The sequence below is a fragment of the Nannospalax galili genome, unplaced genomic scaffold (assembly GCF_000622305.1).
Source record: "Nannospalax galili isolate Female #2095 unplaced genomic scaffold, S.galili_v1.0 scaffold324, whole genome shotgun sequence".
Classification (NCBI taxonomy): Eukaryota; Metazoa; Chordata; class Mammalia; order Rodentia; family Spalacidae; genus Nannospalax; species Nannospalax galili.
This window is the reverse complement of record NW_008353027.1, coordinates 2,399,630-2,416,841: the sequence shown is the minus strand read 5'-3', so window position 1 is coordinate 2,416,841 and position 17,212 is coordinate 2,399,630. Positions and strand designations below refer to the sequence as shown.

General features: G+C 37.0%; 1 protein-coding gene across 1 annotated transcript in view; it reads left to right on the top strand.

Moving 5' to 3' along the window:
• Nucleotides 1-17,196, top strand: part of Hace1 (HECT domain and ankyrin repeat containing E3 ubiquitin protein ligase 1) — a gene marked incomplete in the record, with an annotated part of 114,738 nt that extends 97,542 nt beyond the window's left edge. The window contains 4 exon segments of the mRNA XM_029554645.1: nucleotides 7,658-7,756; nucleotides 8,040-8,110; nucleotides 16,065-16,178; nucleotides 16,681-17,196. Of these exon segments, the coding sequence (XP_029410505.1) occupies nucleotides 7,658-7,756; nucleotides 8,040-8,110; nucleotides 16,065-16,178; nucleotides 16,681-16,783 (387 nt within the window).
• Nucleotides 17,197-17,212: the final 16 nt, after the last annotated feature.

Here is a 17,212-nt window from a genome sequence, read left to right as displayed (position 1 = left end):
TAAAAAGTGGCTGTAAAGTTTCTAGGGTAACAGTTGAGTTAACACAGTTATACAATATTGAACTCAGTATAAGCCCTGTAAGACATAATATTGAATGAGTTTTTTAACTTTTAAAAAAGATCTCCATTTCATTTTAGAATATATTGTTCCTTGTACAAAGACTCATTGTTTTTGCCACTAACACTGAGATGTTGGTTCATGTATCTCTAATCTGTATGCATCTGTTTATTACTAGTCATAATCGGTTGCACTTGGATCCTTTGTGCCTGTGTATGTCTATAAAGTCATTGGGTAGATTTCAATGGTAATGTTTATCACTTCTATTAATTAGCATGACATAAATTTCCATGCTTCCTCATATTTTTAAAAATTTGTTGATTGAGTGTGTGTGTGTGTATCATTGCCTGCATGTATGTGAGTGCACCTGTGTTGTCCAGTGCCGCAGAGGTCAGAAGAGGGCTTTGGATTCCCCTGGAACTGGAGTTAAGGATGGTTCATAGCCGCCATGTGGATGCTGGGAATCGAACCTGGGTCCTCTGCAAGAGCAGTCAGTGCCCTTAACCACTGAGCCATCCCTCCAGCCCCTCATATGAATTTAACATTTCTATGATAAAGGGGACAGCTATTTTCACAATACTATTTTTTCCATTCCATGAGCATGGGTGGGGGTGGTTTCCATCTGCTTCTCTCTTCCTTCTTCATTTTAGAGATCCTTGCTTAGGGTTATTCTAAAGATTTTTTTTGAGGCTGTTATGAATGAGAGTTCTCTGTGATTTTTCTCTGTGTGTGTTTGTCATTGGTATGTAGGAAGGCGGTTGATTTTTTTTCCCCTATGTTTTGTATTGTAGCGTTTTTCAAAGTGTTTATTAGCTCTAAGAGGTTTCTGGTGGAGTCTTCAAGGTCTCCAAGGATACTTTGATTTTTTTTCCCCTTCCAATTTTCTTTCCTTTTTCCTTTTTTTCTTTTTAAAGATAGGATCTCACTCTGTAGTCCTACCTGACTTAGAACTCTTTATAAAGACCACGCTGGTCTTGAACTCATAGAGATCTACCTGCCTCTGCCTCCTGAATGCTAGGATTAAAGGCGTGTGCTACCATGTCTAGGTATTTCAACCTTTTACTGTTCTGCCTAAGAACTCAAGCAAGCACTGTACAATAGTAGGAGTGGAACGTGAACACCCTTGTGTTGTTACTTGATCTTGGTGGAAATGCTTTGAGTTTGTCTCTTTTTATCATGATGTTGACTATAGGTTTGTCATGTATATCCTTTATTATGTCGATTTTCAATTCCTACTCTGTTTTTTTTTTTTTTAATCAAGAGATGTGGGATTTTGTTGAAGGCCTTTTCTGCATGTATTTCTATGATCTTGATCATGTGGTGTCTGTCCTTGAGCCCATTCATGTGATGTATTATATTCATTGATTTGTATATGCTGAACCATCCTTATGTTTCTGGAATGAAACCAGTTTGATCATGATGAATGATCTTTTTGATGCGTTCTTAGATTTGGGTTGCAAGTATTTTAGTGAGAATTTTTACATCTTTGTTTATCACAGTGATTGGTTTATAATTTTAATATTTTTACATTAATTTATTGTGTTTATATATGTGTATGCCCAACTCATGGTTTCATTCTTTGTGTTTTTTGTTTCCATATCATTAATTTTTGTTATATTCCTTTTTATTCATTTTAAATCTTTTTTTCTCAATATATGTTTTAGTTGAATTTCTGTGCATTTCATACAATACATCTTAATCATATTTAGACATACTCCCCTATCTGTACCTCCTCATAGCCTCTCCTGCAGGATTTCATGCATTCTGTCATATATGTTAAGGTCTATTGAATCAAGTTTGTGTCCCCAGATGTCCCTTGGAGTGAGTTCATCCACTGGAGTCTTCTAGTGTCACTCCCTTAAAGACCAACTCTCCTTCCCTTAGCAATGCTCAGTTGTTAATAGTTGCTTGGCCAAGGTTGGGGTTTCTTGTCCATTCCTCAGTTCTGTGCTGAGTTTTTATATGGTTTCAGTTTGCATAGATTATTTATCATTCTTTTATGTCTACTGCTTTTGGCTTTGTTTTGTTTTTGTTTTTTCCAAAGCCCTAAGGTACATCAATAAGTTATTTATTCATGACCTTATCATTTTTTATTTAAAAATTATTGTGTGTATGTATACACACACATATATATGTATATGTATATGTATATGTATATGTATATGTATGCTTGCTATGGTGTGCATGTGGAGGTCAGAGGACAACTTTTAGGAGTTAATTCTCTTCATTGTTGTGGGTTCCTAGTATCCATCAGATCTGGTGGCAGGTGCTTAACCCTCTAAGCTATCTCTTCTACTCTGCTTTACACTTACAGCTATGACTGTTTTCCTTAGGATTGCTTTCATTATCTCCCTTATATTTTGTGTTCATTTTCTTTCAATTCTGGGAATTAAAAAAATTCCTTCTTGATTTCTTCAGTGATCTCATTCATCATTTGATAGTGTGTTGTTTAATTTTTGTGAGTTTGTGTGTTTTCTTATTTTCTGTAGTCTCTTTCCCCTCTACTCTGTCCTTCATTACCTTGCTCCAGTCCTTTCTTTGTTGAGACAGGGTCTCTCTGTAGCCCCAGCTGACCTGGAGCTCACTATGGGGACCAGGCTGGCTTGGAACTCACAGAGATCCGCCTGCCTCTGCCTCCCGAGTACTGGGATTAAAGGCGTGCGCTGTTGCTTTTCTTACTTTTTTTTGTTTTCCTTAACTTATTCCTTAGAGACTTGGCTGATTACGTCTGAATGTCATCTGCTGTGTTGGCTTTAGCAGTTTTACCTATTTTTAAAATGAATGTAAAGTGAAAAAACAAAACAACTGTTTGTGAGAATAATGCATATTGTATGTAATTATAATTCATTGAATAGGATTTCATTACGTCAGTGTCTTTTTGTCTTTTATATTCTTGAACATTCGGAGGGGCCTTACAGTTAGAGTCTGTTCCAACTAGCGTGCTACAAACACTGTAGTTTGTCTTGATGAGAACATATGCACTTGTTCTGCATACATGTGTACATAGGGTAGGATTGCTGGAATGTAGGGTGTGCATGCAATCCACTTTAGTGACTAGTAGCAGACAATTTTCTAGAATGATGTGTTAAATCTATATTCATTTGAGTAGATGTAAGGGTTCTTGGTGTTACTAATCTACATCCATACTCTCAGGATATTTTCTCTTTTTTAATTCTTGCCATTCTAGTGGGTTAGTACCTTTTCCTTTTTTACATTAACTTGTATTTCCCCGTTGACTAGTAAGTTGAACACCTTTGGTTTCTATTGGACATTTTGTACTCTCTTTGTCAAGTATCTGTTTAGGAATAATTTATTTTTCTATTGTCTTTTTTTGTTACTGACTTGTCGGATTCTTTAACTAGGTCTTTTAATCACATGCCTGTATTATGAGTATCTTTTACTCTGATGACCTTCAGGGAGTGAAGTTTTTAGTTTAGCACAGTTTAGTTTTTAAAAATGATGTTGTTTTGTGTCTTTTTTAAAGAAACTGTCTCCTGGGCTAGAGAGGTGACTCAGTGGTTAAGAGTATTGGCTCCTCTTGCAGAGGACCCGGGTTTGGGTTCAATCCCAGCACCCACATGGTGGCTAACAGTCGTCCATATCTCCAGTTCTAGGGTCTGATGCCCTCTTCTGACCTCCACAGGCATTGTCCAATATGGGTACACTTACATGCAGACAGTACACTCATACACTTAAAAATAGTAAGTAAAATATATATAAGAAAGAAACTGTTCCCTTACTGTGAAGGTCTTTCCCTATTTTCTTCTAAAAGGTTTTGTTCATTTTTCTTTCATATTTATACCTGTTTCTTGTTAAGTTTAAATTGTGCTTCTTATGTTAGAAATTATATCAGGTTTTGCAGTTTGTCTTGGACTCTGGCAGGGTTTTTTTGTTTGGGGGGGGTTGGTCTTTTTGAGACAGGGTCTCCCTGTAGCCCCAGCTGGCCTGGAACTCCCTATGTAGACCAGGCTAGCCTTGAACTCACAGAGATCCGCCTCCCTCTGTTTCCCAAGTGCTGAAACTACAGGCGTGCACCACCACTCTGGCTTTTAATAGAGCTGATTCAGGATGTGGAATTAATTTTGAAATAGCAGCATTGTAAACATTGTTCTGATTTATGCAGACAGTGTTGACAATTATTAATCACTCAATATTTGCCAGGTATTTTGTGTCTATTAACTTTAGAACATTCCCAACAATCCTCTGAGGTAAGTATTACTATTCCCATTTCACACATGTGAAAACTAGACAAAAGATTTGGAACTTAGCCATGGTCATAGGACTACCTGTTAGAGCCAGACTATTAGACTGACTTCAGTTGTGCTGACCTGACTGTTGTTTGCATACTTTTAGAACCTTTCTTCTTTTTATAGAGCAGGGCTATGCTGTACAGAGAAAGGAAACTTTTTACATTTTTGTGCACCTACTTAGGGATTCAGATTCGACTTTTAGTTTAGTGAGAAGAAAGCTTGCAGTAGCTTTAGTGTCCTGAAGTAGAGGTATTTCCATTCACTGTGTAGAGGGCCCAGGTAAAGAGATGAATTTCAGGTAGAAAAATAGTGATAAGGTTGTCATTAAGACATGTATAACACTATTGTACTTGGAAGTTCCATACCAAATATCGGAGTTCTCATTCCATATCATGCTGCTTGAGAATTTATTCATGTTGATACCAGAATATAAAAACACTGAGTTATATGAATACTAGACAGGCTGATAGTATGAGAATTTATATGATCCACATTCTGTTAGTGTGGGTGTTATAATATATGGATTATATCTGGTTCTAACATATTTGCTGTGTGTGTGTCCATGTGTGCGTACACACATTTGTTGTTTTTGGAGACAGGATTTTATATATCTCAGGTTGACCTCAAACTCGCTATGTAGCTGAAAATGACCTTGAACTTCTGAATCATCCTGCCTCCACCTCCCAAGTGCTAGCCTTTCAGATGTGGGCCAAATATGCCTGGCACTTTAATTGGTCATTTCCCTGTTGCTAAATAGGATAATAAACATTTCTTCTCTCCTTAAAAAAGTTGTAACCAATAATGTGATATTCATAAAATGCATCCAATTTTTTGAGAGTGTGGTTGCAGTAATTTTTATTTATAATTAATAATAAAAGCATAATTAATAATATTAAAAGCCTATCTTTAGCCTAGAAGGAAAATGAATTAGAAACTCATGAATTATAAGGAATGTGTAAAATTTATCTCCCATTTCTTTTTGGCAGCTCTGTATCAGGGTCCTGCCAGGGAACAGAATTTTCTCAGATGGTTCAAATAAAGAAGCCTTAAGAAAGGCAGCATTTGTAACGAACAAAGAGGATCTGGTGAGGCATCTCGGCTGGCCTTTATCATGGCCAGTATTGAAAGAGTCAGGTGGAAGAATTATGGTGAAGGACTTCACGAGAGTCTGAATTGGCAAGGAGAGGCTCCATGGTGGTAGTTTCAGTTTAGGAGAGGGAGTCACTGTAAAAATACAGTGCTGAAGCAAGAAGGGAGCAGAGACTCCACTCAGCTCTAGACCCCGCTTGTGGAACTCAGTGGCCAGACACTACCTGAAGTTAGAAGCAAGGGAACCTGTCTACAGAGAGGAAGTAGCGAATATATTAGGAAGTGGCAAACCAAAGAACCACTTAGAACATCTTCATTCTGTGAGAGTACTTCATAATACTGTGGGAGGAGGATTAGGACATACCCTAGACTAGCAATTCTAAAACATTTCGGTCTTGGGATGACTTCTTACACAGGAGTTTTTGTTTTAACATGGGTTATTTTACCAGTGCTTATTTACTAAATTTGAAATTAGAAATAAAAACTACTTTATTGATATATAGAACCATTTAGCATATTAATATAGCTAATATTAAAAATGAAATTATTTTTCTTGGACAAAACAAAAATAATGAGAAAAGTGACATATTTTTGTAAATTTGTGTTGCCTGGCTAAATTGACCCCTGGATTCTCATTTCTTCTTTATACTCAGCTGTTTGATTGATGTATGAGCAAACTCCAAATTCATATAGAAAACATTGAAAAGGGAGAGTCTTACAGACCCACGGAATAGACTTCAGAGCTCCGGAGAGTTCTCAGACATTGCCTTCTATTAATTTTGCTCAGAGCTCATGCTAGTGTGCTTAGGTATGTGTTAATAGTAGTTGTAGGAGACATGACTTTGTACTGTATTGTATCTGTTCCTGTTAAGAAACCTGTGCTGGGGGCTAGAGAGATGGCTCAGTGGTTAAGAGCACTGACTGCTCTTAGAAGACCCAGGTTTGGTTCCTAGCATCCACATGGCAACTGACAGCTGTCTATAGCTCCAGTTCCAGGAATCTGACCTCTGGACATTGTATAACACGGGTGCACTTATATACATGCAGGCTAATCCACTTATACATATAAAATTAAAAGCAGGAAGGAAAGAAATAAACCTAAGAAATCTGCACTGTTTTCACTTACTGTCTAAGTAAGTGTGGACAGTCATTGCCTTACCACACTGTGAAGACACCCAGCTGTAACATGGACTGACTCAGAGATATGGACATACGCTTCGTGTTACCCTTTCCCTTAGAAGGCCTGATAAATATTTTGCTTTTCCTAAATACACTTTTAGTTATATGATAGAAATTTGTGTGTTTGATGATTTTTCTGGAAAAAAGAAGTTAATAAAAAAGTAATTGGGAAGCCTGGGGAATGTTACTCGGTGGTTGAGAGCTTGCTTACTATATTCAAGGCCCCAGCATCCATGCCTAGAACAGCCAGCAAACAAAAATCACTGGAGAAAAAAATGCATTTTTTACTACCTTAGGGAAAGTGATTTCAAAAGACCCAAATCATGCCAAAACAGAATTCTTTTAAAAAATATTTTTATTTTATGTGTATGAGCGTCTTGCCTGCATGTGTGTAAGAGCACCCGTGTTATGAAGAGGTCAGAAGAGGGCATCAGATCCCCTGGAACTGGAATTACTGATGGTTGTTAGTGACCATGTGGGTGCTGGAAACTGAACCGAAGTCCTCTGCAAGAGCAGCCAGTGCTCTTAACCTCTGAGCCATCTCTCCAGCCTCCAAAACAGAATTCTTACAAGGCTAAATCCTTTTTAAAAATCAAAACAATAACTCTTTCTTTTATTACCTCTTTTTCCCATTGGTAATGATTTCTTGATGAACTGTCACTTTGTTTTAATCCAATATTTAAGCTTTTGTTGGCACTTTGATGTTGAGAATTTGATCTCTTGATAGACTATATTTTCAGAGCATAAAAAATAATCAGATGAGCCACAGGCAATGTTCATAAAATTATCATACATATATTTTGTTGTACATATTTACATATAAACATACAAACTACTGTCTCTTCTAGTGTTTTAATTGTATCAAATTATAGACATCCCCACATATCACAGTATTTGAAGTTATTGGCATGGTGGATTCTTCTGTGTAGTGCTTATTATTGATGACATGCAGAAACTGTCACAAAAATAAATCAGTTTTATATGGAGTTAGTTTCTAATTAAGACAAATTTGTTGTTTAAATGTTATAGCTTTTTTTCTTTCCCAAAGAAGACTAATGAAATACTTTTCTTCTTCCCCAAAGGAGCTACTGCTCTCTGGCATGCCAGAAATTGATGTGAATGATTGGATGAAAAACACAGAATACACGAGTGGCTATGAAAGAGAGGATCCAGTTATTCAGGTAAAATCTTCTCTTGAGCTTAGAATGAAGTTAAGTTTGCCATTTAACTTTGTAAGCTTTTCAGCCCTATTGGATGAAAATCTACATTAATTAACAAAGTCAAGTTTTCCCATAAATTCTTCTTGGGGGAATATTGCATATGAAACCCTTTTATGAGATAATTTTTGACAAATGAGTTTTGTAGAATAAAATATGCTGTATGAATATTGCGTATTTCTCTGATACTAATAAGTCTACATTTGCTCTGAAATGTGAGCTGAATTTTTATTGTTGTTCTTGGTAGTGGTTCTGGGAAGTTGTGGAAGACATTACTCAAGAGGAGAGAGTTCTTCTCTTGCAGTTTGTTACTGGCAGGTAAGAAGTGCTTTTATGATAACATTGAAAGAATTTATTGTATTTCATTTCTAATGGCTAGGAAAATAACCACAGAGAAAAATAACCAAATTGAAGTTATTACTCTGAAATATTGTCTTTACCTCTTTTTTTCCTATTTTAAGTCTTAAAGGCTAACAACCGTCAGTAACTCCAGTTCCAGTGAAATCTAATGTCCTCTTCTGACTCTGTAGGCGTTGCATGACACAGGTGCACTCACACGCATGCAAGCAATACACTTATACACATAAAATAAAAATAATAAATGATAAAAAGGAATAAATATTCTTGTTGGTGGCTCATGCCTTTAATCCCAGCATCGGATTTCCCTGGAAGGCAGAGACAGGTGGATCTCTGTGAGTTCCAGGCCAGCCTGGTCCACGTAGTGAGACACTGTCTGACAACAAAAACAACACAATTAATTAACTAAGTAACTAACCAACTAAATAATTAAATAAAATACAATGAGTTTAGTAGTGCTTTCAAAGAACTGCAGCCTACTGGAATATTCAAACAATGAAAAACATAATTTGATATTCAGATCTCCCAGTAAGGATATTCAGATCTCCTCATGGATGCTCCCCATTTTAGGACTTACTTTGTATTGAAAATGTGTTATACTTTGATTTTGATTGTTAGTACCAATCTTTTGAATGCTCTCTCAAAGTATTGGCGTTCATTTTTGCCAGTTTATCATTTTTCTGTTGACTCCCAAGTTAACATAGTTTTACAAACAATTAAAGTTTATTACATGAAAGTCTTAATTACTGTATTGTCAAGTTATCAGTATTCTATATTTGTATAAGTACTCTATATTTTAGTCTACATTCTTTGTAAATTTTTAAAATGTGTGTATGTGTAATGTGTGTGTTCTGTGTGTGCACTTATGTGTGGGTGTACAGTCTCATGTGTGGTGGCTAGAAGTCAATATCAAGTATTTTCCTCTATCACTCTTCATCTTATTTTTTGACACAGTCTCTGACTGAGCCCAGAAGACAATTGCCTGGTCACTGAGCTTTGAGGGTCCAATCACCTGTCTCCATTCCCCCCAGTGCTAGGGTTATAGACATGTGCCACCATGCCTGTCTTTTAATGTGGGGGCTGGGGATCCAAACTCAGATTCTTAGGCTTGGGTGGCAGGCACTTTACCAACTGAGCCATCTCCCCACCCCATTTGCATTTTTTTGGTTAACTTTTTTTTACTTGTTTAAAAAATTACTTGTTTTTACATTCCAGTTTTTAGGCCATCTGTATTTGATTGTGCTTTAGGTTGAGAGATGGAACTCCTTTTATCCTCAAATGTTTTTTGCCTCAATACCACTGAATGAATTAGCATATTTTCCTTTTGATTTGATTTATATAAATCCTTATGTTAGAGGAAACAATCAAGTTCTATTACCTTAAAATGACTTAAATTGCTACTTTAAAGAGTTAAAAAAAAGTTTAGTAACATTCAGTGTCCTTCTCAGTTAAGTAGCAGTAGTAAAAACTGAACTGTTCAGAACTTGATTCTAAAATGTAGAGAATCCCATTTGAGCTGAGGTGATGGATGTGGCTGAAGAGAAGAAGCCAGTGACGCTGAGGGAAAACACATGTTGAGTTCCACCGTAAAGGCAGTCTGTGTTTCATCACTTAGTCTAAGTTGAGTCCTATGCTTAGAGTTCCAACTGAGGAAGCCTATGTTCATCTAAACCTTAACTTGCCGTTTACATTAGATCACTAGTCATTAGTGTAAGTGGAGTATTTTCCATTTTAAACTAAAAGTGTGCTTTTTTTTCTCTTAGACTTAACAGAAAATTCTGATTGTTTATGTTTAGATATTGAAATAGCTTTCTCTAAGATCAGAGTATAATTTGGTACAGCTTTATTAAAACAAATCAAAACAAAATGTGTCCCAATTGTAAATCAAGCTCATGTAAAAAGTAATTTGAAAAGAATTTTTTTTTTGGTCTTTTTGGAGACAAGGTCTCCCTGTAACCCCAGCTGTCCTGGAACCTACTTATGTAGACCAAGCTGGCCTTGATCTCACAGAGATGTACCTGCCTCTGCCTCTGCCTCTGCCTCTGTCTCCTGAGTGTTGGGATTAAGGCATGTGCCACCTTGCCCAGCTTAGAATGTTTTTAATGATGGTGTTTCTTTGGTCTATAAGACTGTCTTAAATGTCTTACTATTTAGTGTTTCATACTTTAGGATAATTAAAATCAAATTTGATGATTTCTTTATGCATAAAATCAGCTGATTATAAAAATATGAGCCCCAACTGTATTTGTTCATGGTATAAAGAAAAGGAATAGGATTTCAGGGTCAGTTCATGAAATTCAGCTTAAAGAGTAATTTCGGTGTAGATGTTAAAATTGGGAGATCTGATATTTGTTCATTTATTTTTACTGTAGACTGGACTCAGGGACTTGTGTGGCTTGGCAAGCATACTAATACGAGATACATCTTTATCCTGCTGTTTTTTCTTAAACTTGTCTTTCAAAATTTATTTATGTAAAAACATTAGATTGCTCACACTGACATTGAAGTACTGTGCTGGAATTTGTATTAAGATTCAGTGCTGGCAGTTTCCCATTTTGTCTTGATAAAGAAATAGTCTTGAATTTTGCCTCTAAACTACTCAGAGCTGCTTAACTTTTTATTCCTAGTGATGTTGTTAATTTTTAGGTAAAAATTAAAATGTAGGTAGACTAATTAGTATTGGGTTTTATTTTATCTTACAAACACTTGTATCCCTGTCTTTTATAGCCATTCTGGTGCCCCCAGTAGGAATGCTTATACGTTTATGGTTTACTAGCAAGATTTAGAAATTTCTTTCTTTATTTGAGTGGGGAGTGAACCTAGGGCCTCGTGTATGCTAGGCAATGCTTTATCACAGAGCTACCTCCCCAGTCCTCTCATTACTTTTTATTTTGAGACAGAGTCTCACACAGTTGTCCCAGCCTTAACCTCCAGAGTAGCTGGGATTACGGGCCTGCACCACCAAATTTAGCCTAGGAATTCTTTCATTTCAATGACCAAGGAAGGTCAGCAATAAAGCATTAAATAGTAATCAAGCTGCTTTCCAGCTAGAAAAGAAAACTGTTGATTTTAGAGAATTTTTAGTATTACTAAGCTTTTATCTTTCCCTATGACAGATTTCAAATAGGCCATCCTGATGGACTTCTTTTTGGTCTTTTTGAAACTCGGTCTCTCTGTAGCCCAAGCTAGCCTGGAACTCGCTATGTAGACCAGGCTAGGCTTAATCCCACAGATCTCTACCTCCTGAGTGCTGGGATTAAAGGTGTGTTCCAGCATACCCTGCTTTGATGGATATTTTTAAGAGTTTGTATGTGTGTGGTAAAAAATGTATAGTATAAGATATACTCTTTTAACAATTTTTAGGCGTATACTTTTTGTACATTGAACTATCACTACCATCCATCTTCTGAAATTTTTTATGGTCCTCAACTGACACTCTTCCTGTTAACACTAATTCCCCGTTTCCACCCCCCTGGTCCCTGGCAGCCATTATTTTACTTCATGATTCTATTACTTTTGACTTCTGGGGATCTCATAGAAGTGGAATCAGCACTATTTGTCTTTTTGTAGCTGGTCTATTTCAGTTAGCTTATCTTCAAGGCTCATCCATGTTGTAGAATGTGTCAAAATTTTTCCAATGCTCCATATATTTGTCTCCTTATTTGTCTGTGGATGCCAATATTGTGTCTGCATTTTGGCTATGGTAAAGAAAATGTAAAGAACATGGATATACAAAAATTTCATTGAGTCTGTGTCTTTAGTTCTTTTGGATATAAACTTAAAAACAGAATTACAGTATCGTATTATAAACTTCTTTTTTTTGAGATAGGATCACATAACCAAGGGTGGTGACCTTGAACTCCTGATCTTTCTTCCTCCAGCTCCTGAGTGCTACCACCATGACCAGTTTTGTGTGATTCTAGGATCCAACACAGAGCTTTATGTTTGTTAGGCAAACACTCTACCAACTGAGCCACATCCCCAGCCCTCCAATTCTGTTTCTAATTTTGAGGAACTGTCATACTGTTTCTTACAGGGACTGTACCATTTTCTATTCTCATCAGCAAGTTTTCCACATTTTTTCTAGTACTTGTTTTTTTTTTAATGTAAATAATCATCTTAATAAGTATGAATTTATTTTTTTAAATTGCAGTTTGGATTTGCATTTCCCTAAAGATTTGCTGTGCTGAACTTCTTTCCTGTTCTTTCTGGCCATGTGTGTATCTTTGCAGGAACATCTGTTCCACTCCTTTGCTCATATTAAGCAGGCTGCTTTTTGCTGTTAGGAGTTCTTTATGTATTATAGGTATTAGTCTTTTCCTGTTCTTTAAAACATTAAAGACTGTTCTTACATGTGTGTGTGTGTGTGTGTGTGTATGTGTGTATACATGCGCATGTATGTGTCACTTCATGGGTGTGGAGGTGAGAGGACAGCTTGTAGGAGTTGGTTCTCTCCATGTGGATCCTAGGGATTGAACTCAGATCATCTGGGTTGACAGCAAGTGCCTATATGGACTGAACCATCTTGCCAGCCCCCTTTCCTGTTCTTAATCCCAGTAGATGTTCCTCTGCATTTTCACAGTCCTAGTTATAAAGATGTTTATGTGTTTGATCCATGTATTAGTTTTTGCTGTTGTTGTGATGAACTACAACTTATAGACGAAGGCAGTTTATAGAAGGAGGAGTTTATTTGGACTTACGGTTCCAGAGGGATAGCGGTTCATCCTGGCAAACAGCAGGTGGTAGGCATGGCAGAACCAAAAGCTGAGAGATCACATCCTCAGTCCCAAACATGAAGGAGAGATAGCACACTGGAAAAAGACAAGACTGACTTCTCAAAACCCACACCCAGTGACATGCTTCCTTCAGTGAAGCCGCATCATCTAATGATTCTTTGACCTCCCTAAACAGTGCCACCAAATGGGGACCAAGTGTTCAAATTCTTAAGCCTATGTGAGACGTTGTTTTTTCTCTTTCCTTTTTAAAAAACATTTCTCAGTCAAACCACCACAGTTTATTTTGACCCAGTCTTTGTATGTGGTATAAAAAGATGAGGGTCCAACTTTATTTTTCTGTATCAAATACAATTTGTTGAGTAGGCACTTTTCCCATTATATGTTTCTTTTTAGGGGATGGGTGAATTGAAACAGGTTCTCATGGAGTCCAAGTTGACCTTGAACTCCCTATGTAGCTGAGGATGACTTTGAATTTACCAATTCTACTGCCTCTACCTCCAGAGTACTAGGATTGCAGACGTGCAGCTAGTGCAGTGCTCAAGCTCAAATTCAGGGCTTTATGCGTGCCAGGCAAGCACCCTGCCGGCTGAGCTACATCTCCAGAACCTGATCAAATGTTCTTGGCATTCTTGTCAAAAATCACTAGATGATGTTTAGAGGGGCATATTTCTGGCTTTTTTAAAATACGGATTTCTATGTCTGTCTTTATATCAGTATAACACTGCTTTCATGTCTATGCTTCTGTAATAAGTTTAAAATCAAACTGTGCGAGCCTTCACTATTCCCCCCAAGATTGTTTTAGCTATTCCCAATCAACGTTTTTAAAAATTGAGCTGAATTATGCTTGTATATACAGTATAGCAAAGCCTGACCTTGAGCTTGTCTTCTTGAACAGTTGGGACTACAAGAACACACCACCACACCCAGCCATTCTTTGGGTTATGATTTATATGTTGGAAACCCTTTTCAGCCAAGTCATGCTACATTTGACCCAGCCTAGATGTCCATAAAAAAATAAAGAAAATGTACATATACACAATGAAATTTTATTTAACTATAAAGAAGAATGAAATTAGGCCAGATGTAGAAACATCACATGCTTTCTTTCATATGGAGGGTCTAGATTTAAATTTTTATAGATATGTTTGTGTATTTAGACCACAAAAGTAGGAAGAGGACTATGGGAAAGGGAGAGGGTAACAGAATATATATGTGATGGGAAGGTAGAAGGAGGGGCTATTTGGGTAAATGAACAAAACAGCAAGAGGTGGCACAGAATGAAGGTAGTGGGGCGGGTGAATAAGGAGCAAACGTGTCTGGACATGTAATGATACCCACTATTTTTACTATAACTGAATACTAATTTTAAAATGGAAAAGGAATACATTTAGTATTTAGAAACAGGATATTTGCCATTCTAATTTATCCCAGAAGCCCTACAGCATGCCATGTAATGGACTCATTTTTTGTTGTTACTATTTTTTGTGGTGCTAGCATTCAGACTCAGGGTCCTGTGTCTACCGAGCAAGTGCTCTTCATTTGTGCTGCATCCCCAGCCTACAGCAACACATTTTTTCCCCATCATCAGTTTGTTTAGTCATGGCACATACACAGATTAATTTGAAATATTAGCTTACTTTCAAATGCACAGAACTTGAAAAATTATAAATTGCATTTTCTTTTTTATTATTCTTATTTTATGTGCGTGAGTGTGTTGCCTGCATGTATGTAAGTGCACCCGTGTCGTGCAATGCCTGTGAAGGTCAGAAGAGACTGTCAAATTCCCTGGAATTGGAATTACAAAAAGCTGTTAGCTGCTATGTGGATGCTGGGATTCAAACCCAGGTGTTCTGCAAGAGCAGCCAGTGCTCGTAACCACTGAGCCATCTCTCCAGCCCTATAATTACATTTTCTATAGCTGTGTACACCAAGATTAAAATTTATATTGATTCATTGTCCATTAAACTTTAGCCTTCCTATGGTCTTAAATTTTTTAGATGGTAGTTAAAGACTATGTTTGAGGACTTGGGAGATGGGTCAGTGTGTAAACTGAGTTCAGAATCTCAGTACCCACATAAAAGCTGGGTGTGGTGCCACATGCCTGTAACTCAGGCATTAGTGGGTAAAGACAGACAGATTCAGGGAACTTGCTGGCCAGCCAGTCTAGCCAAATTGGTGAACTTGATGTTCAGTGAGAGACCCTGTCTCAAAACCTAAGGCTGAAAGCAATAGAGAAAAACATCCAAAATAAATCTCTGGCTTCCACACATGCCTGACCACCCCCCCCCCATCTCTCATCACTGTCTCTCCTATATAACTGATATTCTGAGTACCTGGAAACTGGAAAGATAAATGTCAAATTTTTTTTTAATTTTCCCAACGTGACAAACAAAATAGAATGAAAAACACTTTGTGTCCTTTTTTTTCCACAAAGAAGGAAACCATTGAACATGTAGAAGCCTTTGTTTCTTAAGTCAACCAAACACCAATGTTTTAGTTTCTTTGTTGTTGCTGTGATGAAATACCCAGACAGAAAGCAACTTAAGGGATAAAGTGGAGAAAGGGTTTATTTTGGCATACAGTACTATGAGAGGATTCAGTCCATCGTGGTGGGGAAAACGTGGCAGCCCACAGGGAAGGCATTGGGGTAGGAACAGGAAGCAGAGAACAGGACCTGGGGCCAGGCTATACAACCTCAAGTCCAGTCCCCAGTGTAATATTTCCTCTTGCGAGGTTCTACAACCTTCACTCGGGGACCATGTGTTTAAACATATGAGCCTGTGGGGGACATTTCAAGTTTAAGACACAGGAGTCCATTTATTCAGTAAACATTTAACAACTACCAGGCATCTTTGCTAACTCCAAGGATACAAATGTAAATGGGACATGTTTGAGAGTCCTAGTTTATTAGGGAGTTACATGAAAGCAATCATTGTAAGTGCATGCATGCCATGACCAGTTCAAAGTATGGTTTAACTGGTGGAAACACAGTGAGATACTTCATGGAAGTTTGCTAGCTGGCCACAAGGCAACATACAAAAATGAGTTGGGAGTTTGGGACTTGAAAATGTCAATGTTTTAGATTTGAATATATTCTTACCCTAACTTAGAATTTGAAGCATATCTGGCAGGTGAAGATTTCCCTTTTTATGATCACAACTAACAGTACAAACTCTTAGTTCCAGGGTCCCACATGGTGGATTTGCCAACATCATGGGTGGAAGTGGTTTGCAAAACTTTACAATTGCTGCTGTGCCATATACCCCAAATCTTTTACCAACTTCTAGCACATGGTAAGTTACTAATTTATTTAAATGAATTGTTACTTATTTTTATTAATTTTAAATGATCTAAGATAATTGCTGTGTTTCTATAATGGAAGAAAAATTTCCCCCATAATCTCTCTTCAGAATTTTGGAATTACAAATAAGTGGTTACATGGTTTTTGCTCCTCTTCTTTTGGTAGGGAAATTTTGGAGGAAGCCCTAACTATCTAAAATTGAATTGAATGTGGTTCGAGTATCACTGAAGTTAAAATGTCAGTTACATCATCACTTCACATGTGTTGCCCTATTACTTATTTTAAACTGAAACTTTTTTTTCATGCTGAGAGAATCTGCACTGCAGCCTTTTTTTTTTTTTCTTCCTTTTAAAACTACTTCAGGGTTTCCAATTTGAATGCAAATTTGAAAGATCGGTTTTATGTTAATTATGAACAGTGTTTTCACTGCTAGATAAAACAATCAGCCGTTTGAGAGATTTTCTGTTTAATGGTGGTCTATTTTTCTCTTAAAGCATAAACATGCTCAAGTTACCTGAGTACCCATGTAAAGAAATACTCAAGGACAGACTCCTTGTGGCACTGCATTGTGGCAGCTATGGTTACACAATGGCATAATGAAGCCTGGAAAACTCATCTGACTACTGATGCACAATTCAGAGACAGAAGTAATTTAGGGGACTGTCAGCAGAAAAGCAGTTAAACACAGCCCAAATTCATAAACGGTCAGGTTTTCTATTTTACTGTTTCTCTTGTTTGGTTTTTCTCTATGATGCAATTAGAAAATATAAAATCATAGTAGACTTCATTTTGAAAAATGCAAGTAGTAAAACTGTCTTATATATATATATATTTCTTTAATCTTCCAAGATTGTGTTAAGGCAAAATATTCTACATTCCACCTCTGCTGTGAAACTGTCTAGTTGAAAGGGTATTTTTTTTGTTGTTTATCTTCTTGTATATTAAAGTGTGTGAAGACAACCAGCTGGTGTGTTCTATTGCATGTAAAGTACATTTTTTATTTTGGAAAATTATTGATAAAATGGT